This window comes from Drosophila biarmipes, chromosome X (genome assembly GCF_025231255.1).
Source record: "Drosophila biarmipes strain raj3 chromosome X, RU_DBia_V1.1, whole genome shotgun sequence".
NCBI lineage: Eukaryota > Metazoa > Arthropoda > Insecta > Diptera > Drosophilidae > Drosophila > Drosophila biarmipes.
Genome location: NC_066611.1, coordinates 4,516,660 through 4,542,463, shown reverse-complemented (window position 1 = coordinate 4,542,463; position 25,804 = coordinate 4,516,660). Strand labels below are relative to the sequence as shown.

Sequence of the window (25,804 nt, the reverse complement as noted above, 5' to 3'; positions counted from 1 at the left end):
TTATTTAAATAAAATGCTTGATTTTAGTTAGGTTTCTTAATAACTATCTTATAATTATCAAATATCCTAATAACTAATCCTATCTCATAATTAGTTTTATTTTAAATATATATATTAAAAATATATCCCTTCAGCGGATGTCCTTGAAAACCCAGTGATATTTTCGCTATCTTCGCTATCTTCATGATGTGTGATTAATAGTGTAAAGTATTAGCCATTTTAATTAATGACCTAGATCATGGATAAAATGTGTAATTTATTTTATCAATTAAGCCGACCTCATAACTAATTTGGTTTCAAATAAGCAAAAAAAGTATCCTTTCATCGGATGTCCTCGAAAACTGGATTGCTTCCAGCCCAGTTATCGAATCGCACGATGTGTGGCAATACTATGCGAGCGGATGATGAAATACACCAGCCTGCTGGGAGTTGTTGGCGGACAGTTTCCGCTTTCCATGAGATGTTATAGAATACGTACGACTCTATTTGTTTTCTGGGCCGCTATCTGTTCGCCTCGCGCAGTGTCGTAATAACAATAAACAAGCGATTAGCTGCGGAAAGTCAAGTCACAACAAACGATAAATTGGAAATATAAATAGTCATAAATCTGCACTCGACCAGGTATACTCTGTCTGTTTGCGCATTCAATTTTGAGTGCCGCCCAAGTTCGATCTGGCTAGATCAACCCCATCTGCAGGGTACCAGAGTGTTCGATAAGAGTCGGAGCGGCTGGCACAGCTGGCACTATCAATATGCGATTGAGATCGATGCAGTGCGATTACAATGCCCTGAACTAAACTGCACAGAATACAGTGCGGTTCGGCACGGGAAGGATGCCTTCACAGATGCCCTAACACATTATTTTTTAAGTTCAGCTGGTATTTCTGATCTTATGATTTCTTCTAAAGCTCAAAATACCTTACAAACAATACATTAATAATTGAAGTCTTTTATTTTCTATCCCTTTACCATCCTGCAACGCACTGTTCGAATGCAAATCGCGAGTCGAATGCTCATGCAAATGCAATATAGTCGGAATTCATATGCATCAATTACAATGAGTATAATAATGGTCACAGCTGATGTGAGCCGATCGAGTGTGTTTGCATCATAAACACCCGTATTAACTAACCGGCGGCAAAGACCGCTTTGAACTGGTGTTGACCCGATCTCACCGGATTCACGGCCGAGAACTTTATATGGGTTATGTGGAGAAAGGCTATTGGAAAGGCTGTTCACTACACACTAGATAAACCCTGGCTTTAAGGATGTTTTCCTTTTATTGAGAGCTGCTTGCCATAACTAAATGTAGCATAAAAACATTGCCCTATTTCCGAAAAATTGTTAGCTTTTTAAAAATAGCTGGTGAGAAACTTCTCTTCTTATACTAGTTCTTGAGACAAATTAAAACAAATAATAATTTTAAATTGTTTTTCTACAGAATGGGAAGAAATACAAGAGAGAAAGTAACTTCTGCATACATACTCACGATGCATTAATTATTATATAGAAATATAAAGATACTTTTTGACCGCTGTATGATATAGACGTCTGATTTTTATATACACAAAGTATGAAATTATTAAGTATGACTGTAATATAGATTAGAAGACTTCAGTCAGAAGCTTGAAACGCAGTCAACCATACGTTTTCCACCTACCCTATAGAGTGGGAAACGTTTCCTTCAGAAATCATTACACCCCTTGCAAGGGTACAAAAACCGCCTATTTATACTGTTTCTTGGCATTGCTAAGCCTGACTTTCACATTATATCACATTTTTAAACAATAATTTTCGTTTTTAATCCAAACCATTTATTGTTACATTCTGTCATTATCAGTGCACGATAATGCCTAATAGATATTACGCCCACCGATTATTAGAATAGACATCTAACGTCAAAAGGTAAAAAGAGAAAACACGCACGCGCTTTTAGATTGATGTGAACCCAGTTTAATCTATATATTTATTTATTTGAATACCCTCGCGGAGGGTTGAGATTCCAGTCACAAGTTTGTAACGCTGGCAGTACATACATATATATCAAAACGATAGAGATTAGACAACAGTATCTCTCTTGAATTTGTTGTCCTATTAGGACGACTCTATCACATAGCTGACATAGGACTATTCGAAACCTTAGCTTTGTTGCTGTATTATATTATTTTCTACAAAAAGCTACCCCATTTTTAAGTTTAGAAATAAGATATTTTTGAGTCAAACGACATTTAGATGTCATTGGAACGATTGAAAAATTAATGAGAAAATACTATTAAAGAAATTATATCATCTTTCTTCTGGTTCTGGTACTCTCTTACTCTCTTTCCACCATATATTTTGAAGATTTTAGAACTTTAAATAATTAGAATAAATTATAAAACAAATTGTCCAAATATCTACGGCTTCTGTATGATTTTATTGCATGCAAGGGTACACAAGCTTCGGCTTGTCGAAGCTTCCTTTCCTGTCGCATCTATATGTCCACAGGTATCTGTATCTGGAGCTAGCACTGGAACTGCATCTCGTCCGTTTAGCTGTATCTTTTGGATTCGTGCGCGACATTTAATGCTTGCTGAACGCAGCGCTGACATTCTATTTATTTGCATTTCGTAACATTTTTCTTGCCTTTTTGTGCCTGTAGTTCCTATGTTTACCCAACTTTTACTGTGGCTTATATAAATGGGGTAAATAAAGGCGCCTAATTCACACGATTCAGCAGGCAGGGCCAACGCGACATGCATATGTTTATATAGAAGTATAGAAGTGCCGATCTGAACAATGTAAGCTTAGGGCACTTGACTACCGTTTCGTATATAACTCTATAAACCTTGTTTGTTCGTTCTGTTTGCACTTCAAACTATTCTCCGGAGGTGGCAGTGCAAATAACTAGGACCCCGGGAGGTGTTTTCATAACGAAATCAAACAGCGCAGGCCCTAGGATTAAATCTGGCGAGGAACTACCTTTATACTAGAAGTATTTTTAGTTAATGGCTGCTTACGAGCTGCTCGCTATTTTTTAAGCCATAAAGAGGGATTATTCCCTTTATTTTTGCGAAAACAAGTAGCTTATTGACGAAAGCTGCTAAATATTTGCCCGAGCTTGTTTATAGTTTGCTTTAAGCTTATAAGCCAACTCTTTTCCCCATATATGCACCGAGTAAATAGCTCATACGACCCGTTGATTGCAATCTTGAGGGACCCATTCTTATTTGCTTTAATTTTCGTTATATCTTAAATAGCTTCCCCATGTTAAAAATAATACATTTCACTTGTTGGGCAACGAATTTACTCGGGAATTCCCTATCAAGGGCGTTCAGCCCACGGGTTCGCTACTCCACGATCACTTCCTGCTCTCTGGGGCTGCACTTTTAATTGGTGGCATGTCGTTGCCATTCCATCTGCTCTCCGAAAAAACCCACCCACTCCCAACCACCCTACGCCCAACCACCCACTCTCATTTGATTAAATAAAGAAACAGCACTTAATCAAAATGAGAAGAGCAAACACGCAGAGCACACACTGTGGGCCTTTCGCCGTTCGCATTTCGCTTATTAAGCAAATAAATGAATGAGAAGAGTTTAAATTAATTAAATAAATAATATTTTCAGGAACAAGTAAACAAATAGCATTTATTGCGCAAAAAGGCAAACAGAGAGTGCGGAGACGGCACGCAAGTGGAAGATTCGGTTTCCGATGGTCAAGACTTGGGTGGGATCGGTTTCGGTGGGTAGCAAGCCACTGGATGCTCATACGAAAATTTTTATATTTAAAAATTAAAAATGACTAGAACAAGTGTATTATAATTCGGGAACCTTTGGATGCTCATCCCAAAACTTATATCTTAGAATATTAAAAATTACCTTTTAAAATCAAAGTGTATTATAATAACTGATGGGACCTTTTTTTATATATGTTATACATTTCCAAAAGGATTTTTCTATCCCTGCCAAATAAAGAATAGATGTACTTTAGGTAGTTTAAAGACAGTTCGTACCATGCCTTGCGTTCACCCTTGCATAATGGCGAGAATTCCCAGACAGCTGCGGATTCCGGATCACGGAGTTGCGGATCACGTGACCCTGACTTGGACACGCTTCGCTGACTTGTCTTTATTATTTGCCCAAACCATTTTCAATTAGTTGTATGCAATAACTGATAGATTAGCTAAATGTGGCAATCATGCAAGCGCTGCTGGAGGCTGTCAGAACTGCCGGCTTGCTGGACTGCCGGACTGCCGGACTGGCAGACTCGGACTCCCTTTCGGCTCGGGCTCCGGCTCCGTCTGCCGGGTAATTTGGCCGTAATTACGGCCATCACCTAATTGCCCAGCTATCATTGTGTAAACGCTGCAGTGGATGTGGCCGGGAAGCGGCTGGAACCCGATCGGCGATCGTTTAGCCGGGCCGAGATCTCGTATATCTGGCTTGGAATCCGAGTCCGCCCCCATCACGCCTCGGTGGAGCTCCTCGGCGATCGGCGACCAGTGGTCAGCCAGTTGATTGAGTAATTAGGAAGTGCAGGGATCCCTCATCCAAATCAGGGGATGGTTTCCATAGCCCAGTGATGATACGATCGAGTATCTGCATCTCTGTTGATTAGCTCAATTATAGTTGATTTTTGTATTAAATATTTTGTTACGAATTGGGGGAACGAGCTAAGTGATGCGGCAAATTGTATTAAATGGGCTATGTATACTTGCAGCTGAAGTTTATTGTACAAAATAGCTTGGCAATTCATTTAAATCCACAGAACAATAGAATATCTAAGCGATTTCTGCTCTTGAACTTGAGATTTGCCTTGCAATTTCAATAGTTAACTAATCTGCATAAAGCTTGGAGTGACTTTAAACGAATTTAGATTCGAATATTTAATGATGATTCACCCAAACATATTTTTACTAATTAAGACTAATGAATTCTATCTCTTGTTTATTCCTCTTTTTTCGCTGAACCTAATTGATTAGAAACTTGTTTAAAATTATGCCAAATGGACGTTCTTGATTTATGGCCAATAAATAAAATGTATGCCCTGGGGGTTTTGTTGGATATTATTAAATTAAATATGAAAAGATGATTTTTGGGTGATGAACTCATTTGGAGTGTGTTTTATAGCTGTATCCGGAAATAAAAAAATGTATTTAAGGATTATAAAGAGTTTTGCTATGTAAAAATATCATTTTCTTGCACAGAGATTTTTATTGTATTACATTTAAATACTAAGCATAGTGGCATGCTTTTAAAGCTGAACTTTAGTTCGAAATGCCTGCCTTTTGTGGCCCAGTGTAGGCGGAAGGTACGATTTCGAGTATCGGGCGCGTTAAGCCCCCTTTTGTGGGCTTTGTCTCAAAGTGTTAAAGCAAATTGACTGCAGCCGCCCGGCGTCATTCGTAAACCCCTTAACCCCTGATGGCCGGCGGCGGCACACACACCCACCGGCGGTCGCCAAAAGCCAGTCGACCGTGGCAAATAATAAAATGTAAGACGCTTGGCAAACAAAAAGTGGCCCCTCAAAAATGTCACATTTGCACAATCGATTAGCGGGGCGTTTACAGTGGCCCATAAAAGATTTCGGATGCCGGGCGTTAAATTGCCATTTATGGCAGGGGAAGCCGCATTCTGGGCGGCTAGTCCGGTAACTGGTTGGGTCTGGTGGTGGAGTTCGCCGGGAACTGCTTTCCACACATTTTATTGAACCTTAGATTCGATTTTCTAGCATTTACCCGCGAACTGCAAACACTTTCGGCGGCCTTTTTAATTCGCGGTGGTGGAAAATTTTCGCCAAGTTCGCGGTTAATTAATATGCAATTAGAGGTCGATATCAATTTGCGCAATGTACTGCCAATAAACGGATTTTATTGTTTGTTTGACAAGTTTTTTCCCTCAAATTTGTCTGTAAATTAGAGCAGAAAGAAATTTCGATTAGCGGGTTGTGCAAATTATTTAATTTTCCACTGAATGGACAAAGATTGTATCATTTTCTTTTAAGTCAGCTTGATAATTATTTGCTTATGGTACAACTATAATTTATGAGCTTTAATCCTTGCAAGTTTTTTGCATAAATATGGAATTACTGGATTAATACAGAATATTTACAATATTGGCCTATAATTATTATTATTTTATGGAAAGACCCTAGTTTTTGAGTTTTTCTCGGTGTAAAACTTGCTGGCTAACTATGAAAAATAAACTTTTTATATGGATTATTTTACTTTTGGCAAAGCAAATAATAGGTTATATAGTCTATATACAATATTGACCTATATTACTATAACTAAGTGAAAAGTCCCAATTTTTTTTAGTTTTCTGAGTGCTTTAAATTCTAAAAATGTAGTTAGGGAGATTTTTTCCTTTTTATTATTGAAAAGTCCAGTAATCACATAATGCGGTTAAATGTAGGGGATTTTCCCGCATTCCCTTCCACAAAGATCAGAGATCGTGCATCCGACATGGTGGCCAGAACCCCGCTGGCGGCTTACTGGATCCAACTGGATTGTGTTGTGCCAGGTTTCCCATCGAAGATAGGCTCCCCACCCCCTACGGATCGCCACTGCCACCTGGCACCGCTGAGGTAAGAGTCGGATATAGACATTTCAATTGAATTGAGTCAGTCATTGGCAATTAACACTATGGACAGACATTAGAGCCCGGCAAGAATTTAATTGCCAGCCTGGCAATCACCCGTCTTAATTGATCTCTCCCCCAGACCTACGTACTCCCCAGGTCGTAAGAGGAGAATGGATAATGGCCGGTGGACAGTGGATGGCAGGGGAATGAGAATCGGATCGAGATGGAAAGCGCTCGGGGGTGCGGCTTTCGGCTCTCAGGAATGCCACCGCTTTGGTCTCCATTTGGAAACCAACTCTGTAACAGGTTCACAGCAAATAAACGCAAACAAAGTGACCAAGAAAAACGTATGGAGGTGGTTGGGTAGCTAGAACGACTTGCAGATACTTCATAATTAGTATTGTTAAGAGGATTTTTATATTATTATTGTCTCTTATTATGAAATATCCTACTGATTGCGGAATCACTAGAAGATTTTTAAAATTATATTTCGATTTAATTTGACTATTTAGAATTCAAAAATGTTGTTTTAACTCACCAATATTTCAGCTATTTCAAAAAGCGAACCTAACCGATATTTAGCACTTACCTTGGTAGGGTATAACATTTCGTAAGCCACTAAAAGCCTCTTGGTGTTCTTCTGAAAGATTTTCAAGTATAATTAATCTAACAGAAATCGAGAGTTGGCAGATGTAGTTAATCGTCGGAATGTGATTGAGAGGGGTGAGAATTGAAATGACAGATGAAAGTGGCAGATGCTGAGAATGTGAAAGGATTGGAGAGATGCGGAGAAAGTCGGTCGATCCAAATGTCAGTGCTATAATCTGCCGAGAATGCCTACACGAGGAAAGAAATCTCAGACTCACTTCATTACTTCTATTATTACTTTGATACCAGTTTTATCGCTGATTTATCGCCGTGATCGACTGACCCTGCTAATCATGAGTTGCAGTATCGCATTGTTGCTAAACTTAGTCGCAAGGTTTTTCTTTAACAGAATGCATTCCACTGCGATCGGCTGACGGAGTCTTAGAACCTGTATCGATCCGTTCTGCTTGGCTTCCTTCTCGCTGTTACAAGATAGATTAAAAGGGGTGGACCAGTAGTTACAGATAAATAACGTATACTAAAGTTGTAACTCTTAGGCAATTATTGCGAAACAGAATAATTATTTAGGAGCAATGCATTAATAATATTAATATTTCTACCTAAAATAACATAAGAAATATGTTGAATAAAGTTAAAGTTATATTAAAGTTGAAGTAATATCAATACAATAAAGGTGATAAATTCTATCCATAGAAGTCTCAAAAACTTGCTTAAAATTACATAAATAATGGAGAATACATAAACAATTTAATCTTTTATTTTATTAGCAAGGAACAATTATTATATTTTTATAGGCTATAATATAAGCCAATAGAACCTTCTCTCAATTTTGTAAATTAGTTACTAAATAAGGAATTTAATAAATAAAATGTTTATATGTACACATGGAACCAATTCTCTAAGGAACGTACCACAGGTCGGATGAGTAATAAAGTCACATAGTTCCCATTTAAATCCACTCCAGATCGGCCTTATTAAATAGATACATTAGTTGTTGGTCCACCCCGAGCCGCCTGCTCTCTCGCCCTCTCTTTCTAAGCCCGTAGTGCTCTCTCCCTCACCTGCCGCTGCAGAACCGTGCGGCTGGGCCCAAGGCCAATTGGCGAACCGAAAGCGGAGTCGGCGTTCTAATTGGAGTCCACTTACAAGCGCCGCTCCGCTGCAGAGAGTCACTCAGATATGTGGCAAAAAGTGGGTATATGACGAGGTAAGCCATAAAAACAATGGAACCAGGAACTGCGAACAGGGGCTGTGCGGATCAAGAAACTGCCAACCCTGAGGGGCCGAATGAGACACTCTTGCCAGCCGGTTCCACAAATAATAATAATGCCATGTGCACGCACACTATCCGTACCATCTGTATACCCACGAGACCTGTGCTTGTGTTTCTATTTCTTGCGACACGGACACTTCGAATCTCAAGACCCATCTTATTAAATATTCTTTGTGCCGCTGCTGCCGCTCAGGTTCTTTTTTCCGAAGTAAACAAATCGGTCAACGGGCAACGGACTCGGGCACGTTTTTGGCAAATGCGTTAAAAGAAGTTCACTTCGGCAGGCCACGGCTGACATACCCTTTCGCGGCAAACAAACGGATAAGATAAAGTAGATAAAATTATTTCGACACACCAGAAGGTATTCCTTGACCTGAGCGATTAACTCTTCAGGAAACATCTCAAGAAAAGCATGCTTTGCCAGCAAAGATCCCCATTTTATGCCGCAAGCAAGCCTCTCGAAAGCAGAAACCAAAAGGCCTCTTTGAAGAGTATACAAATGAGAAATAAAACACTCGCATAAACAAAGCTTCCGCAATGGCAAAACTCTCGGCTCCTCTTATCGTTCACCAGATGGCCTTTTGCCTTCAACTCTTTTTTACCACTTTTTCGCTCAGTGGTGGCGCTTCTTCTGGCGTTGTCAGCGGGTTGGGCAATTTTTCATGAGCTCTCGAAAGCCCCGACGAGTTCGAAGAACTCCGAAATCGAAAACATAAACAATATCCGAGACATATAAAAATTTGCAAGCAAAATGGCCGACGGGTTTGGCTCGCATTATGAACTATTAGAAGCGGTTCAGGCCAGCGTTGTTGGCCAACTTCGAGTCGGCCGACTGCAGAAACAATAACAAATACTGGCCGAAACCCAGGCGGCAACAACGACGAAAACGACAACAACGACAGCCGCGAAGCAACAACAAAAGAGCTCGGATCACTGGTATTTTTAGTATGTGGCGCTGATTTACAAGGTGAACGGGTAAGGCAGCCAAGCCAGTTCAAAACCCCAGCTCGGGTCGCTTCGCCGCCCCCCTCTGCCGGCGGAGTCCCCCAAACACCACCTCCTGCCACCTCAAACCCACCTGCTCAACGGCAAACATTCGGCTGGCGCATTATTTTGCCTGAATTCAAATTCCTAACCAAAGCCAACCCGATACGAACCGTTTGGGAACCGTTTCGCAGGCGAACTTCTCTCAAAATACACATTTTTGCCACACACACAGAAAACTTCATTACAAAAGAAGTAAGATTATATAATCCATTTCAATGTTCTTACTTTAACATGGTTTGTTAACTCAAAGTGTATTTTAAAAAAATATTTGAAATATACACATAACCGGTTAATAACCGGTAATCAAAAAAATGGTTTCCTATTTTTTTTGTTAGGGCTTCGAATTATATTGAAAAGTGCTCCATTTAACCTCCCGAATTCAAATCCCTAACCAAAGCCAACCCGATACGAACCGTTTGGGAACCGTTTCGCAGGCGAACTTCTCTCAAAATACACATTTTTGCCACACACACAGAAAACTTCATTACAAAAGAAGTAAGATTATATAATCCATTTCAATGTTCTTACTTTAACATGGTTTGTTAACTCAAAGTGTATTTTAAAAAAAAATTTGAAATATACACATAACCGGTTAATAACCAGTAATCAAAAAAAATGGTTTCCTATTTTTATTTTGTTAGGGCTTCGAATTATATTGAAAAGTGCTCCATTTAACCTCCCCTGTCATGTAGATACCCATAAATTATTGGAAATTATTAGCCAACTCATTAAGGCCTTATCAACACGGCGGCAATTATCATCCTCGATTCCTATCGTTCAGCGGCGTTACCTCTTCGCCAGCGTGAGGTGAATGAGGTTTTCCCGAAATGTTTAATTGCCGGCAATCGAACGAACTATAAACAAACTATATAGATAAACTTGATTTGAAAAAAATGTGCTTAATTGGTTGAAAAAAGGGAATACTATCTGTTTGCCTTTCCGGAAATTCCCAATGGTGTTTTGAAGGGTTCCCAGCTAATTGCTTACTTTTTTCGATAAGATTTTGGAATGGAGACTCTGGAAAATATGTTTTTAATTTCGGTATAATTCCGGGCGGTATTTGCTAATGAGTAAGAGCATTTAATGGTCGATGGCAGCGAAACTGATATCTGTTTCCTAATTAATGACGTCTGCATTTCTGGATGTTTTCGTTTAGAGGCATCACACAAACAAACCCCTGCGCAGGGGTAATTAATTGGGAAATAAAAATGCAACTCGAAATGCTTATCGGAGTTTGATTGAAAATTAGTATTCCTGTTATCGGGGGGCAGTGATTCACGCGGAGAGGCAGGATAAGTATCGCTGGGGAAGCACGCGCTAAGGTCCACGGCTTCCACAGAGCTCGATTCCGGACCTCTTGAAGATAATCCTCAGAATCTTGAGACTGGCACATGATTCTCCAATCTCCAGAGTTCCCTTGTTTTGCACATCATCTTCGAAGCTCCAGCTCGTGCCGAGTGCTCAATGAGTGTCTAAATATAAAGAATTATAAATAAGCGGCTTAGTCAACAATTATTTGTTTATTGTTCTGGCGTAATTGTCTTGATTTTTGTATCGCCTTTGATAAGAGCCCCTCCGTATAATAACCATCGACAGGTGGGGCGGTGAACAGCCCGCAAAAAGGAGTGGGAAACCCCTTGACCCGACCATGAGTCCAGGGAATGGCTGGTCGTCCTTGGCCTTCACACACATATTGCGTTCCTTCCTCTCCGAAACTCGTCTGCCTTGCATTGTTTCTGGTCTTCCCTACACACCGGTTCACTGGATTTCACAATCGATTTGAGCCCACAATATCCGTGGACAATTAAATCCCTACTTGGATGTCAATAGGTAGTTTATATAGAAGAACAAATGTCTACAAGTGCGTACTATATGTTTACGATCCATTGGTGGCCTATGTTTATTTATTTTCTCAGTTGAATGAAGTCTTTATGTGCCCGGTCTTTGTCTCTCCGGTTATTATTATAATCCTACTTATTGAATATTTATTATGTTTTTTAGCATTTGACGCCTTCTCGGCTATCGTTTATTCCTCTTTAAGGCGTTCGTACTCCAAACATCCATCAAAATGTATACAAATTGTTTATGTTTTAACAATTATGTTTATCTTTCCTAACAATAAAAGTGTATTTTGCGGGAAACATATGGGTAAATAATTATTTTGGAGGTTGTGATATATTTTTAAGCTTGGAGAGTTAGAATATCTCATTATTAATAAAAGGTCGTATGCATTTATGTTTGATTTTGATAAAATAACATTTAATATAAAATATTTGTAGTAAAATATGTGGGTAAAAATGTGTATTTTTAATTGTAATACTTTATAGTTTTAATCCTAAAGAGCTAAGATGTACCATTATAGTTAAAAGGCAAGAACATTTAATTTTGATTTTGATACCTTTGAAATATGTTATATTTTGAATCCTGTAGAGTTAGGATATACAATACACTTAAATGGTAAAAATATATATTTTTAATTTCGATAATCTAAAATGTAATATAAGATATTTTTATTATGAAAGAGTTAAGATATATCAATATATTTTACAGGTTAAAATAAAATATTATACAAAAAATACAACTATTTTTTGTTTTACACTTTAAATCCTGGAGAGTAAGTATATACTATTGTACTTAAAAGTTGAAAATATTTCTTTTTGATTTTAATAATATAAAATATAATAAAAGATATTTTTAGGTAAAAGGTAAAAAATATTTGTATTTATTTTTAATCCCAAATAGCTAAGATATCATTAAATGGTACCACAATTTATTATCGTTTTGGATACCTGATACGTGCTTGGGAGTGCATCCACGCTTCGTGGGGTCACCAAGTGGTGACCTTCCTTTTGCTGCTCCCGTTGCTGTCGCTTCTGTGCTTGCCACTGGATTGTTGATGGTTGAGTGTTGTTTTTGGACGTGCTGCCACCAACGAAATTTCAGCTGTGGATCTTTCGCCGTTTTCATCGTAATTTATCGACTCGGATGCTACGTGAGTGTTATTGAAAATGGTCATTTCGCTGGCGTTGCTCGTACTGTCGGCACCTCCAGGCACCCCCTCGATAAGGCTGGCCCACCTCCGCCTCCGCCTCCGCCTCCACCTCCAGCTCCCCCATGCGATGGCTGGGTTTTCGAGTTTAATGTATTCAAACATTGAACTTTTATGCGCTGGGCAAGTGGCCATAATGATGATGAGGAAGGGGAGGGCGTGGTCGCAACGGTTGTTGATGGCGATTACGCCTCCCAGGCGGATTTTTGCATTATTGATTTGTAAACACTGCGTTCAGACTCTGTGCGAAGCCTCAAGGAAAATGTACGAGCGCCCAGATAAAATTAAATTATAATTCGCATGCAAACGGCGAGGCATAAGTATGCGAACAACAGAAAATATGTTAACAAGATCTATACTATGTGGCCGAACGGAATTATAACTATTCGGGGGCTCAGATCGTGGCCGTTGAAAACGCTGTCAAACTTACATTTTTTATACACTTTTTACAGCCCCCATAAATTGCCGTGTTTTATGGTTTTTTTGGTTAGCCTCACAGTAAATATTCAGTTGCGTTTCCTTTTTCACTTGCTTTGTTAGACAAGAACTTTGCACATGGGTGTGGTGGTACTGACAGAATCACAAAGAAGTTAATTAATTTTCGAAACCGCCAACAGCTAAAGGTAAGATTAATTGGGGTTTCGACGGTTGACAACGAATATAAGTAATGCTAATTTTAGGTAATTTAAAAGTTATGTGGGGGTGTTGATGCACTTAAAACTTATTTGGGTGAGGAAAATAATTTAGTTGGACATTGTTGTTCGAGCAGAAACAATTTTTAAATATTACTGCAAAATAAAATATAGTTTCGACGGTTCACAACAAATATAAATAATGTTTATTAATATAAAAATGGTTTAGGGGTTTTCACAACGAATATAAATAGTATTAATTAATATAAGAATAGTGTAAGGGTTTTGATACATTTAAAACTGATTGAGGTACAGGAAAATAACTTAGTTAAACAATGTTGTTCTTTATCTATTTCTAGAATATTGCTCCACCATAAAATAAATAGGGTTTATTAATATAAAAATGGTTAAGGGGTTTAGATACATTTAAAACTGTGGTGTAAGCAAATATATAATAGTCTTTAATTGTGTTTTAGTTTCGACAGTTCACAACAAATATAAATAGTATTAATTAATATTAAAATATTGTAAGGGTTTTGATACATTTAAAACTGATTGAGGTATAGGGAAAAACCTAAGTTAAACAATGTTGTTCATTGCCTATTTTTAAAATATTACTCCAAAATAAAATAAAGTACTCCTAAATTATTACTTCAGAAGACAGCGTGAATACAATACTAACAACAAGTGTGAATACATATATAATTGCAGGCCAACTTAGTGCGCAATAAATGGTAAACTGTCTTACTTAATGTGCTAAAATGGCTGAATTTAGATATTACTTTCCACGTAGAGCTACGGGGCTCTAGGGCCGCCCCGCCCCGAGACAGACAATAAAATGAACCAAATTACGAGGAACGCTGGACATTTGCTACGCCACATTCATAAATAACCGAGTGTTTGGCACATTTTGATGGATCGCCAGTCATTTGTCATGATGCCGGGGACGAAAGCCACAACAGAAGAGCCGAAAATAAACCGGATTCGATTCTCCGGCCAGAAGATCGGGCGCTGAGGACCGGCCTCCCCCAGACGGGCAGCCCAATTTTCAATTTTCGGTAGCGATTCCCAGTCCAGTGCCTAGATTAAAGGCCCACAACACAGCCAGTTGACAAACAAAAGAGACCCACGAATGGGCTTTCGCAAGACGCGACTTTTCATTGATTGGCGATAATTAATCAAGGGTTGAAGGGGTGCTGACCGCCGGAGGATGGGCACTTAGCGCCGCCGTGTTAATGGTCCACTCTAATGTCGTGCATTAATTGCCGCGATGACTGATCACTCTCGGAAGGCTGTGCAAAGTCTGGACGGGATTACGGATGGCGGATGGCGGATGGCGGATTGCGGACTGCGGATTACGGATTGCGGTTTGTAGACTAGGAATTTCACCTGGCGCAGCGCGAGCAAACATGGGGCTTATCAATTAGATAGTTCGCAAATTGCTGCTAATTGCAATTTACTTTTGGGGTATTATGTTGGAAAAAACTAAATAGTTTTCTCAGCCTCCCGGCCTTTTTGTTCGATTCCATTTTTGCAATAATATTTATATTTGCATTCGCGCTTTTCACGTACTCAGCTCGATTTTTTCCCCCTCTTCGTCGTCGTATACGTTTTTTTTTGAAGCAGCTGTGCTAATTTTTTCCCGCTATTGTTTGGAAAAACTTACCCTGAGAGAGGCGAACAACGGCGAAAAATACAAAATAAATAGATATTAAGTACATAAATGGTGTTTACCGCCAGTTGGAAGGAGTCTGCTACGTCAATGTGTGTGGCGTGTGGCATAGACAGCGCAGGCAACACGGGGAAGGCCGTGAGCACGGCTCGGATCGTACCCAGAAAGTATCTCGAACAACACCCCAGATGTATCTGGAAGTAGCATTGTGCGCGCCGCCGAGCGGCGACATTGAAAAGTAGCTCGCGTTTGGTAGTCAAGGTCCCGAGCCTCTTGGGACGGATGTTCGGGGCGGTGCCACTGATCTGTTGTGGGAGAAAATCGGTTGTCAAGTGTTTTCTCCCCAACGCCCATTGTGGGGCCCCGCTGGGCTGGAGGTTTGTGTAACACCTGAAATGATTACGCGCATGAAAGTTATATCACACGTGAATATTTCGAGGGGCTTTTAGGGGGGAAGTCGTACTTTGTACTTACAAAGCTTTGATCTTCGGGATGCACATTTACACAATCCCTTGGCTGATCTCGAGAATGCTCGCGAAAAGGGCCGAAAGGCTGTAAACTCAAGGGGCCATGAGCACAAAGTAATAAAATCAATAAAATGCAATCGGCAATCAGGCCAGATCGGCATCGCATATATGTTTTTATGAACGGCCTTGCCATAAGAGAGGGAACTGGGCAAAACACCGAAATTCAGCTCCCATTGTTGGCCAATAAAATGCGGCATAAAAACGCTGGGCGGCGGAATAAAAATTGCAATTGAAATAAGTCCCAGCAAAAAGCGACATTCTTGTTTCGGGGTGTGGCTGCCGCTAACTCGAGATCTCAGACTGGCCACCGACCAGCGACCATCGACCAGCGACCACAGAATATTGCGCATACGCCACGTGCAGCCAAGTGAGCAATGTCAGCACGGAAAAAAGAAATAACAGAAGCAAGGAACGGTTTAGAAAGGTTTTGCCAACTTGCCAAACCAATTAATTATATTTGAGTTCTGAATTATGAACCGAGTTGAGCTGCCTTGTGCTTGATGATTTTCAGACCTTTTTCAGCACTTGTCTACTTACTTTTGAGATGGCAAAATAGGTGTTCTTTAGCACTTCTCCACTTACTTTAGATATTTCAATATGAGTGTTTCGGTATTAATTAATAATTAATTAATACATTTACTCGTTTCCTCTCAGTCTTTTATATATTTATATTTTTTGCATTTTTCTTTGTTTGATAAAAGAAATTCTATGATGACTTACTGATGTAGAAAACATTCCTAAGGTAGTCAAGGTATTTGTCAGCTTCCTTGAGCACTTTTAGCAGGGACTTTATCTACATATCTTCGGTTCGTATTATTCATATTCCTTTTCGCTCATTATTTCGATTCATTTAATTATGCTTTTCCTCATGCCTGGCTTCCTCTGGCCACCAAGTGCGCCGACTACCTGTCGCGTTTATGTAATTGTTTGCCTGGCCTTTGTCTTCACTGTACCCCGCCGCCGGACCTGGTTAATGTACGTCCTTGACCATCATGGCTGCCAAAAGCAGCCAAGAAATGACTGCGGCCGAAATATACTGCTGCTGACGCGTTTTGGCCGTTTTTCGGCATGCAACTGCAGGCCACTCCGTCTCGCCGCCGCTCGGATCGCCTCGGAACGGATCGCCTGCGAGCGGACCGGCTGCTGGTTTTGGCTCTCTGCTTGCCTTTGGACACGGCGCGGCCCGAGTGGACAGACCAGTTTGCGATTGCATCGGGAGATTTATTTATAGACACTCGAACTGGCACTGCACCGACTGCACTGGCTCTTAACCTCCATTTGGGACACGCGGCGTATGAGTTATGCCGATTGCGGTTCACTGCAAATTATGCGACACGGTTTGCCAGCCCCGGCGAGGGGCGCCTGTGCGATTGCCACACCAGCGGCGGCGGCCTGGCAGTGTTCTGTGCTTCTGGGAAGCCCTAAGGGAGGGGACATGCCTTGGGGGTCAGAATGGTTTTTGCCCCCCCAAAAGGGCTTGAATCTTTCCCATATTCGAGTGAGTAAGGTTGTCTCTTAAAATATGAACTATAAAAATGCATTTCACAAGATAGATAGATATATACAAGGTAAGATATGGTAGTGTTTACCTTACAACAAAAATATTAACAGTCGCTTTTCGGTTCTTATGTTGAAATATGGAAGGGTTTAACCTTAAAGCTAAGACTACCAACTAAGAGTAGGTTGTAAGCCTAGAAAATGTATAAAGGTTCAGAATTTACAGCCTGCTCTTAGTTTAACCTGAGGTTTAGCAACTTAACCTCAACTTTTATGATATAAACTATACTGTTTGTTTACAATACAATGATTAAAAGAGTCAAAGAAGATATGATTTGGATCAGTTTTAAATGGACTCTTCCTTCCTCTAATATTCCGTACTCCTACCAGGTATTCCCCAGTCGTTATCCTGGCGAATGTGAAAGCTCGGAACCCCCTAAGAGCCCCGCATCATTATCATATTTAAGTCGGCTTAATGCATTTCCTCGGCCATGTCCATAATTTGTGGCCTTTCGGGGATCTTCGTCTCGGCCGATTCTGCTTCTTTGTCAGGTGCTGGCCAAAGGCGGTAAATCTGGCGGGTCTTGTCGCCTTTGGCCAGCTGGTTAGTTTTCAATGTCCGAGGCCCGCAAATCGTCTTAATGGGCCCGTCTTAAGTTGGCCCCACTTGACGCCGGCCAAGTCAACCCAGCCAGCCCCATCCGAGCCGAAACCAAGCCAAAACCCAACCGATCCGAACTGATCCGAGCGGTCCACCGATCCGAACCACCGATTCTAGTTTCAACCGGCCCCAGGCGGTTTCGGGCTGTTTTCTGCTTTCAGCGCCGTCGCCGCCTTGCCGGTTTTCAACAATATTTATTTACATACCCTTAATGGGGGTACTCCGCTCGCAGCTCCGTACTTGTCGCCGTTTTCCACGCCATTCAGATCTCACTTAGATCCCATTCTTGGAATCTTGAATGGTGGAGCGGAGTGAACGATAGACTGGCCAGCAAACTTCGACCTACCCAGCTGTATCTAATAGCCCTCCCTTTGGTTCCGGGTTTGGTACTCCCTATATTATCTCCAAACTATCCAAGAAATTTTTTTATTTTAATAATGATAGATTGTGTTACTCTAGTTTGGTGTACCTGGCTTGTAAGTGTGAGCCAAAGTAGTTGACGAAATGGAATGACTATTAGTTATCTTTGATGTTTATGCAAAGATACATGAAATACCTCAATGCTATTAGCCCATAGGCTCTAAGATACTACCATTTTATATCTGTGTCTACGTCTAATACTATCTCTCTATCATTTCAACTATTCCCTCTCAGCATACCACTCGGCAACCAAAAAAACCTCCGGGTCTGCGCACGGGATCGGATCAGATCGGATCGGATGGGATGGGATGGGATCGAAGGGGCTAAGCCGAGCTGTGGACACAGACAATTGGAAGATTGATGGCTGCGCCCGGCGCTGGCTAATGACTCAAAGCGGGCCGATACTGGGTCCCCGATCTAGACCGAACTACCGTTGCGGCCCGTGGACTTCTTGGCCGGGGCTCGCGTGCGTGGGCCCAAATGGGTTGGGGCTGGGGTTGGGCAATTGGCAATTGGCAATTGGCATTTGGAGTCCAAAATCCAGTTGCGCCGCAGAAGTTCCAGCGAAAAATGCAAAGACAATTAGTATTTAAATGGCAGCCGGCAGATCAGACTTTCCCGCACTCAATCATCACTCGGCTGAGGGCTTATTCTGCTATTAATATCCATTAGGTGTGCGGCGAGCCCGTGTGATTTATGTCGTTTAGTTGGGCTCGTTGTGCAGCTACCTTGATTCGCAAACGATTTGGGGAGCTGGCTGAGAGGTGCTGTTTAATTAACTGTGACTGGGTAAATAAAGGCACAAGTTACACTCGCTTCTTGGGGATCTATATTTATCATTTCCAGCACCCAGCACCCAGCACCCAGCACCAGATCATCATTCGCTGCAAACAGCGGCAGCTGTTCAAGCGCTTTAATGATTATTTACCATATTAACGAACTGTTTGCGCTCGATTGGAGAAAATACTATGTCCACCGTGGTTCTTACAGTTCCCTGCGAAAAAGCCACCGTCCAAGCTGATGAAATTGCCGTATTGAGTGTGATTCACACCCTCGCATGACTCCTCAAGGCTCGATTTAATCTGTGTACTTGCCCCGCCAAAAATATCATAAATCAATTTGAAATCAATTTCACTATGCGTTAATTTAGAGCACTCATAGGCAGTGATTCACACCTTGTCTATTTTAAATTAGGCACTTCAACGCCCCGAAAATCGCTCCGTTTTAATTAAAACCTAGCACTTAAAACGTAATCAGAGAAATTTAATGGGTTTTTGCATTACCGAAGAGCTGTCTAAGGATGAGTAGCTATCGGATGCGGAGGTGGAAATTCACTGAAGGCCGAGGTACTTCCTGCTACTTTAAATACATTTAATTAAAGGGGTATCAGCTTGAATAAGGCAATCTTTCTGACAGTGCATTTAGAATAAGACTTCTGTTTTGATAAGTAAGTGTGGGTAATGAAAGTAATACATTTTTGTATGCTATTTCAAAGAAATAAGCCACATGCCCTTAGAGAATGTTCTTTCCCTATTAAAATTAAGTTTCGCCAGTATTTTTCAACATTCATAAAAAGGTTAATCAATTTTGTAGGTAATTTTCAATTGCCTTTTAACCTGAGAACAGATAAATAAAATATTTCTTGTTTTAAATATATTTCTTTCATTTTAAAGCTTTTAAGCAGAAACATTCTAATCCATAATCATTTAAATAAATAATTTTGGGATGAGTATATAATTGAATATTTGTCTGAATTAGGTACCTTAGAAAGTACATTGAAATTTTAAATATTGTATCTTGATCCCTCTTTGAATATTTGTCTGATTTAGGTACCTAAGAAAGTAAATTAAAATATTTTAAATATTGCATCTTGATCCCTCTTCATTACCCCAGTGAATGTATCTATTTATCTTCGCAGTTCAATGTAACTCTGCCGCTCTGTTAGGGTCCATCGATGTCATTAAAACTCCCCCGATCCCTGCAGCCGCAGCCCCCAATTCACGCCAGATACGAGCAACGAGATGAAAATATCATCGAATGAGACAGAGGAGTTGGATGGATCGATGGATCGGCGGATCGCGGCGGATGGAAACCAATTGCGTCCGGAGCAGAGCGGTCCGCCGGGTGTGGATGTATCTGTATCCGCAGCTATATCTGTGTCGGCTTGGCCAAGTGTTAATTGTTCTTAGCCATTATTAATTGATTGAATTAATGAATGAATGGCGGCGGCGATAACGAAGACGAACCGAAACCGAAACCCAAACCGAAACCCAAATCGAATCGAATGTTGCTGCAGATGATGAAATGCCGAGGATAGGACAATAAACAATGATTATGATACAATGATACGATGATACGGCGCTCCGAGGCAGTGAACTTGAAAAGGTTATTAAAAATTCAAGTGCGGTAGCGGGGCGCTAGGCAAATACGCGCACTCGCATACACTCGTCGCCGTCTGACCCACATGGGTGTCGCTGGATCGCCCAGATAAATGGGCCCACGAACAGATACAGCCGCCGCTGGGCGCTAGATTTACAGTTTGCAGAGCTCATAAAGTGATTTGCAATTTGCCAAAGCCAAACACAAACAGCGGAGCGCGGTCCACGAATTCTAACGCACTCTTATCTCCGAAAAGACCCATGGGATTTCACAGGTCTGTGAAAATGTCGCTGGCTTAGTCAGCGGCCTGCGTTCTGGGTTCTGGCATTGTAAAAATATATGTTTTTATAAATTCCAAGTAAATGCTATATATATTCTATAAGAATTCTACGAGAATGCCTTTCAGAGTACCTCAAAGATACTACTGTTATTAAATGATTCATTTAGTTTATTGCCTTTATCTTTGGGAGACGATAAAGTCATGACGATTAGGGCCCCAAACTCCCAACGAGATGTATTAATACGCAGTGATAATGGGGAGTATCTTCGCGCTTTACAACACCCATTATTTGTACAATGGAATTTTCCCTGGGCCGCGATTACCATACTAATGTCTAGCTCGAAATACCGTTTGGAAAAACTAGTTTGCGCGCCAGACGAATTCTTTGGGCCAACATCTGAATACGTTTTCCATAACCCGACTTGAGCTGGCCACCTTCGGCTATCTTATCACGGGCCGGGGCTTATCTGCGCGTTAGTCAGCCGAGCAGAGCTAAGTATCTGGAGATGACTGCTGAGGATTTCGTCTTTGTTTTGGGGGTTTTTCTTGTCATTGCCACTTGCGGGCTGTGGGCGTTATGCAACCTCGCACAGATTTGATTAATAGGCGGCTCAGAACGCAGCCATAGCCTTTAGAAGATATTTGCACGTGTCGCGCCTCCAATTAGCGCCCCGTCTCGCGCTTACAGGGGCTATCATGTGGTGTCTACGATAATTGCATAAGCCATTATGGCTGGAGTCGCATCGCCTCGAAGCGGATCGGATCTCCCAGCGTCCACTGGCATCCGGGTGACGCACTGAGGAGGCCAAATGAATCAGACACCCATGAGATACATATACATCCCGCAGCATACACACGCACTCGATCTTAACCAAGTCAGCTTGGGGCAGATCAGTGCAGATTGTGTTGTCTTGGGTGTAATTGAGCGGGCGGCGGTGCGGGGTGGAGCGGGATTGAATCGCGATGGCTAATAAATAAATTGACAATCAAACGAGGGACACCAAGGCGATGGCGCTGGCCCCTGTCCCCGATTCCGATCCCGATCGCTCCCTATCTGCGGATACATATGCACGTATTCACGAGATACACGAGATTGATAAACGGCGGTGCTATTTGCCCGCCTGATGACGTCGACATGTTTAAAGCAGGCCTGCACTTTAGTATTATTCCATTAGGATCAATTGCGCAGTGCAAAAGGCGGTCCAAGAGTGGCAGAAAATATAGGAAAATACCTAAAAGAGAGAAGAAGAGTAGATACTGTATTTCAGAGTTTGCAATCTGTAAGATTCGGAGAATCGAATTCTTTACAAACGTAATTCGATTCTATCCATCTTTCAAGCCAAGGGTGGCAGAAAATATAGGAAAATACCTAAAAGGGAGAAGAAGAGTAGATACTGTACTTCACAGTTGCAATCTGTAAGATTCGGAGAATCGAATTCTTTACAAACGTAATTCGATTCTATCTATCTTTCAAGCCAAGGGTGGCAAAAAATATAGGAAAATACCTAAAAGAGAGAAGAAGAGTAGATACTGTACTTCACAGTTTGCAATCTGTAAGATTCGAAGAATCGAATTCTTTACAAACGTAATTCGATTCTATCTATCTTTCAAGCCAAGGGTGGCAGAAAATATAGGAAAATACCTAAAAGGGAGAAGAAGAGTAGATACTATACTTCACAGTTTGCAATCTGTAAGATTCGGAGAATCGAATTCTTTACAAACGTAATTCGATTCTATCCATCTTTCAAGCCAAGAGTGGCTCTATGATTTCCAAAGACGTTTCAAAACCAGCTATTTTCGAACAACAAATGTGGGTTATCCGCCGGCCTTGAAAGCGGGTTTAACGAACCTAATTCGTTCGATAGCTCATTCGGGCTTATTTACGCAAAAAAGCGTATGTTTGCAGGTACATTCTGTTTGAACATAAAGTTGACAAAGAGCGCGAAATGAGGGGAACAGTCGCTCGAGCAAATGTTCTTGGGTTCTCGGGCGGCAAGAAGGCCAAAACATTGCGGATATGCTGGGCGGCTGTGCGACTGTGCGACTGTACAGATGTGTGTATCTGCGAGATACACTCAAGTGTACGCTTGGATGGGCCCGCATCTGTTTATCAACATCAATATACTCTTACCCGTTTATATCCACGCCATATCCATGTCGTGACGTCGGAACACCGAAATTGAGACACAACACCGCGGAGCGATGCGAAGACGACAATAAACGACAGCGTCGTTCGTTCAAGCAAACAAATAAATAATTAATAAATTAAAAATGAAGCGATAAAAATTGCTTGACGGCCCGTCTGGCTCTTTTGTTTTTGCCCATGCCTATACGGTTCCATCGGAGGTTGGGGGCCTTTGTTTTGTTTGTCCATCCGCCCGTTTGTTTGTCGCTGCTGTGCCCCGGCCCAAACAACTGCAGCCGCGAAAAACCCATATTTTCGGTGGCCCCCACCCCGATCCCCCGGCTTATCAATGGCGTTGCGCCAGTTGTTGTCTCATCCCTCCATTAACGGCAATTATTGGCAATTATCGAATTAAGATGTGCTAAAATCGGCGAGGGCGGCTTCGGGCCGCGGCAAGGGAGCTGGCGATATCGCTGCCGCTAATCCCACTTCCAGCATATCCCCGCACTCGCTCACTCGGGGATTCGGATACTCCACGAAAGTGGGCGTGGCGTCCGATAATTTCTAATGAAAGTTGAAAAGCGCCGCTCGAAGCGATTGGCTGGCCAACCGAGTGCTCACAGTGGGCCCCATCCGGCGTTTTCTGGCATTATGTTGAAGCATTTGTTCACGCACCTTTAGTAGAAAATCTTTGTTACGGAACCTAAATCAAATCTCATTCAATATATTGTATTCAATATGTATACACTCAGGAAAAAATTAAATATTCCGTGCTTGAACCAAGTATTTTCGGCGTCAAAACTTTGACAAGCATGGAAAATACAGAACCCAAAAAGTACTGTTTTAAGCACGAATTTTCGAGACCTAAAATACTTAGTTTAAGAACCATTCGGTCTTCAATCAAGTATGAATAATTCTGAAGTATAGTTATGTTTGGAATAAAAACAAGAACGACTTAATAATAAAGTAAGAGGGTTCAGGCATGATTTAATTCTTGTTCTTATTATATTCTAGAAATAGCGAAATAAGTATTGGAAACTGAAACGAAGTGAACAAGGTATAAAAAATAATATTATTGTTTTATGTTACTTACGACTTGCCGCTCATGGGCATTAACATTGTGCACTTTATGTGCCTTATATATCAAGCACATTGTGAATAAACAGTTGGGAATTATTAGAGTTGGCAGACATTAAAATTCCAAAAAGTGCTCAATTTGAGAATTGTTTGAGCACGAACGTTTTTAAATAATAAGCATACAATTTTTCTTAAATCAAGGCTGCTTGTACTTGTATTTAGCACGGTGTTTTTTTCTGAGTGTGTATATTCAATATATATATATAAATATATTAAAAAACTAAAAGGATATAATAATATCACAACAAAAATTTAAAAATGTTTGATTTTTTAGTTTTACATTTTATAAGTACCTACGTTCTTTTTTATTTAAAAATAGTGGTTTTTAATTATTGGTTTTCTAAAAAGTTTTGAAAATATTGACCAGAGCAATGGTAACCTAATGAAAATGACTTATACAATCTTTATAAATTTAGACTTAAACGAAACCGTCTAAAGCCCAATACTTTAAATTGTCTAATTAATTTTTATAAAACAGTTAAAAAATTTGACATTTTTACCACTCAAACGAGCGATGATACAACCATTTCAACTTTACACCATGTTTTTGAAGTCTTATGTGGCAGTTCAATGATAAATTCTTTTTATTAATATTTCGAAAACCACGCTCAACGGTTTTGGCTGACGGATTAAGCTGGGTTTCCATGTCTATCTATCTGCATATGTAAATAAATTATTAACTATTTTATCATATAAAATCTTTTAAAAACTTGGCCAGTTGCAATTCGCGTTTTAAAAACGGTCGATGATGTTGCTCGCAACATTGTTGCGAAACAAAAACTCTTTTCGCAACATTGTTGTTTATGCATGCACCACGTAGGACGTATACGTAATGTTACAATGTACGTATTATAATGTTATTATACCGCTTTATATCTTATCTAATATATTGAAAATAATTAAAATGCATTATTTATTCCGTAGCAAACAGATTCCGATTTTGTTAACTTATTTGATTTACAATTGTGCTTTAAGCAGTTCCATTTGGATTTGGGTTCTGAACGAACATTTTTGTTGCGAAACAACAACAAGTCGGGTTCTGCACAGTGGGTCTAAATTCATAGGCTCCAATATTTAGTTTCTATATGATTAAAGGCTCCGACAAACGCTTAAAATATGCACTTAGCATCAGCGATTTTTCAACAAGTATTTGATGCGAATCAAATGTAAGGCCCAAGGCCAGGATGTGCAAACACCGGCGGAAATATTGCCTTCAATACACTTTTTAAAGCTTTCCTATTTGACGGCATTTGCATTTTATTTATATTTGATTCGAAAAAACGTAATAGGCAATTTGCCAAGTGGCTACTGTTGACCAAATCAATTTGGTTAAGTTTAATTTGCTGAGCAAACAATTTCAGCAACTAATTTGCATGCAAATGTAAGAAAACACAGCGCCCTGCCTCTGATTAAAATTAATCATTATTATATTATTTATATTTGATTTGTAGAACGTAGTAGGCAATCTGCCAGCTAGGAAATACACACCAAATCAATTTGATTGGATTAATTTGTTGGTCAAACCACGGAGGCTTTTTTACGAGTCCCAAACAAGCCAGTAAAATTCGAAAATCGTTTTCGAACGAGAAGGATCTGGCGATGTGGCGATCTTCAAATTCTTACGATTCTTTAAATAGGTTCTTGTAATATTTGTGAACATGTTATTTTGCTCTTCATTTATATTTGATTCGTTAAAACGTAATAGGCAGCCTGCCAAGTGGCCAATGTTTACCAAAACAATTTGATTCAATTTTTTTTGCTGGGCAAACGGCCAACTGGCATTTTCCGCTTTCGGCCCACTGTGCGAGGTGGTGGGCCGAAATGTAAAAAAAAGCTCGTGATCTCCGGGCTCTTGCTCTCTTCTCTCGCCTCGCCGATCTCTTCGCGCCGCTCTCTTCTGCCGCCGACAGCGACGCCGGCAGCGACGTCGACG

The 25,804-nt window shown here is 40.6% G+C and overlaps 1 protein-coding gene and 1 long non-coding RNA gene across 4 annotated transcripts; both read left to right on the top strand.

The window, feature by feature from the left end:
- The first annotated feature begins 5,613 nt into the window (after positions 1–5,613).
- On the top strand, positions 5,614–7,020 carry LOC122818640 (uncharacterized). Of its 3 annotated transcripts, XM_050887560.1 has the most exons (3): positions 5,614–5,810; positions 6,396–6,567; positions 6,703–7,020. In XM_050887560.1, the coding sequence occupies exons 2-3, from the start codon at positions 6,446–6,448 to the stop codon at positions 6,932–6,934; spliced, it is 354 nt and encodes a 117-aa protein (XP_050743517.1). In that variant the 5' UTR covers positions 5,614–5,810; positions 6,396–6,445; the 3' UTR covers positions 6,935–7,020. The 3 variants fall into 3 exon arrangements, 2 of the variants coding, with proteins under 2 accessions (XP_050743517.1, XP_043949283.1); XR_006368123.2 differs by having other exon boundaries at positions 5,614–6,567; positions 6,634–7,020; XM_044093348.1 differs by having other exon boundaries at positions 5,614–6,567.
- A 5,209-nt stretch (positions 7,021–12,229) lies between these two features.
- Positions 12,230–20,484, top strand: LOC127011581 (uncharacterized). The gene is made up of 3 exons (XR_007764670.1): positions 12,230–13,164; positions 13,885–14,540; positions 19,869–20,484. It is a non-coding gene; the product is annotated as an uncharacterized LOC127011581 (long non-coding RNA).
- The last annotated feature ends 5,320 nt before the right edge of the window (positions 20,485–25,804 follow it).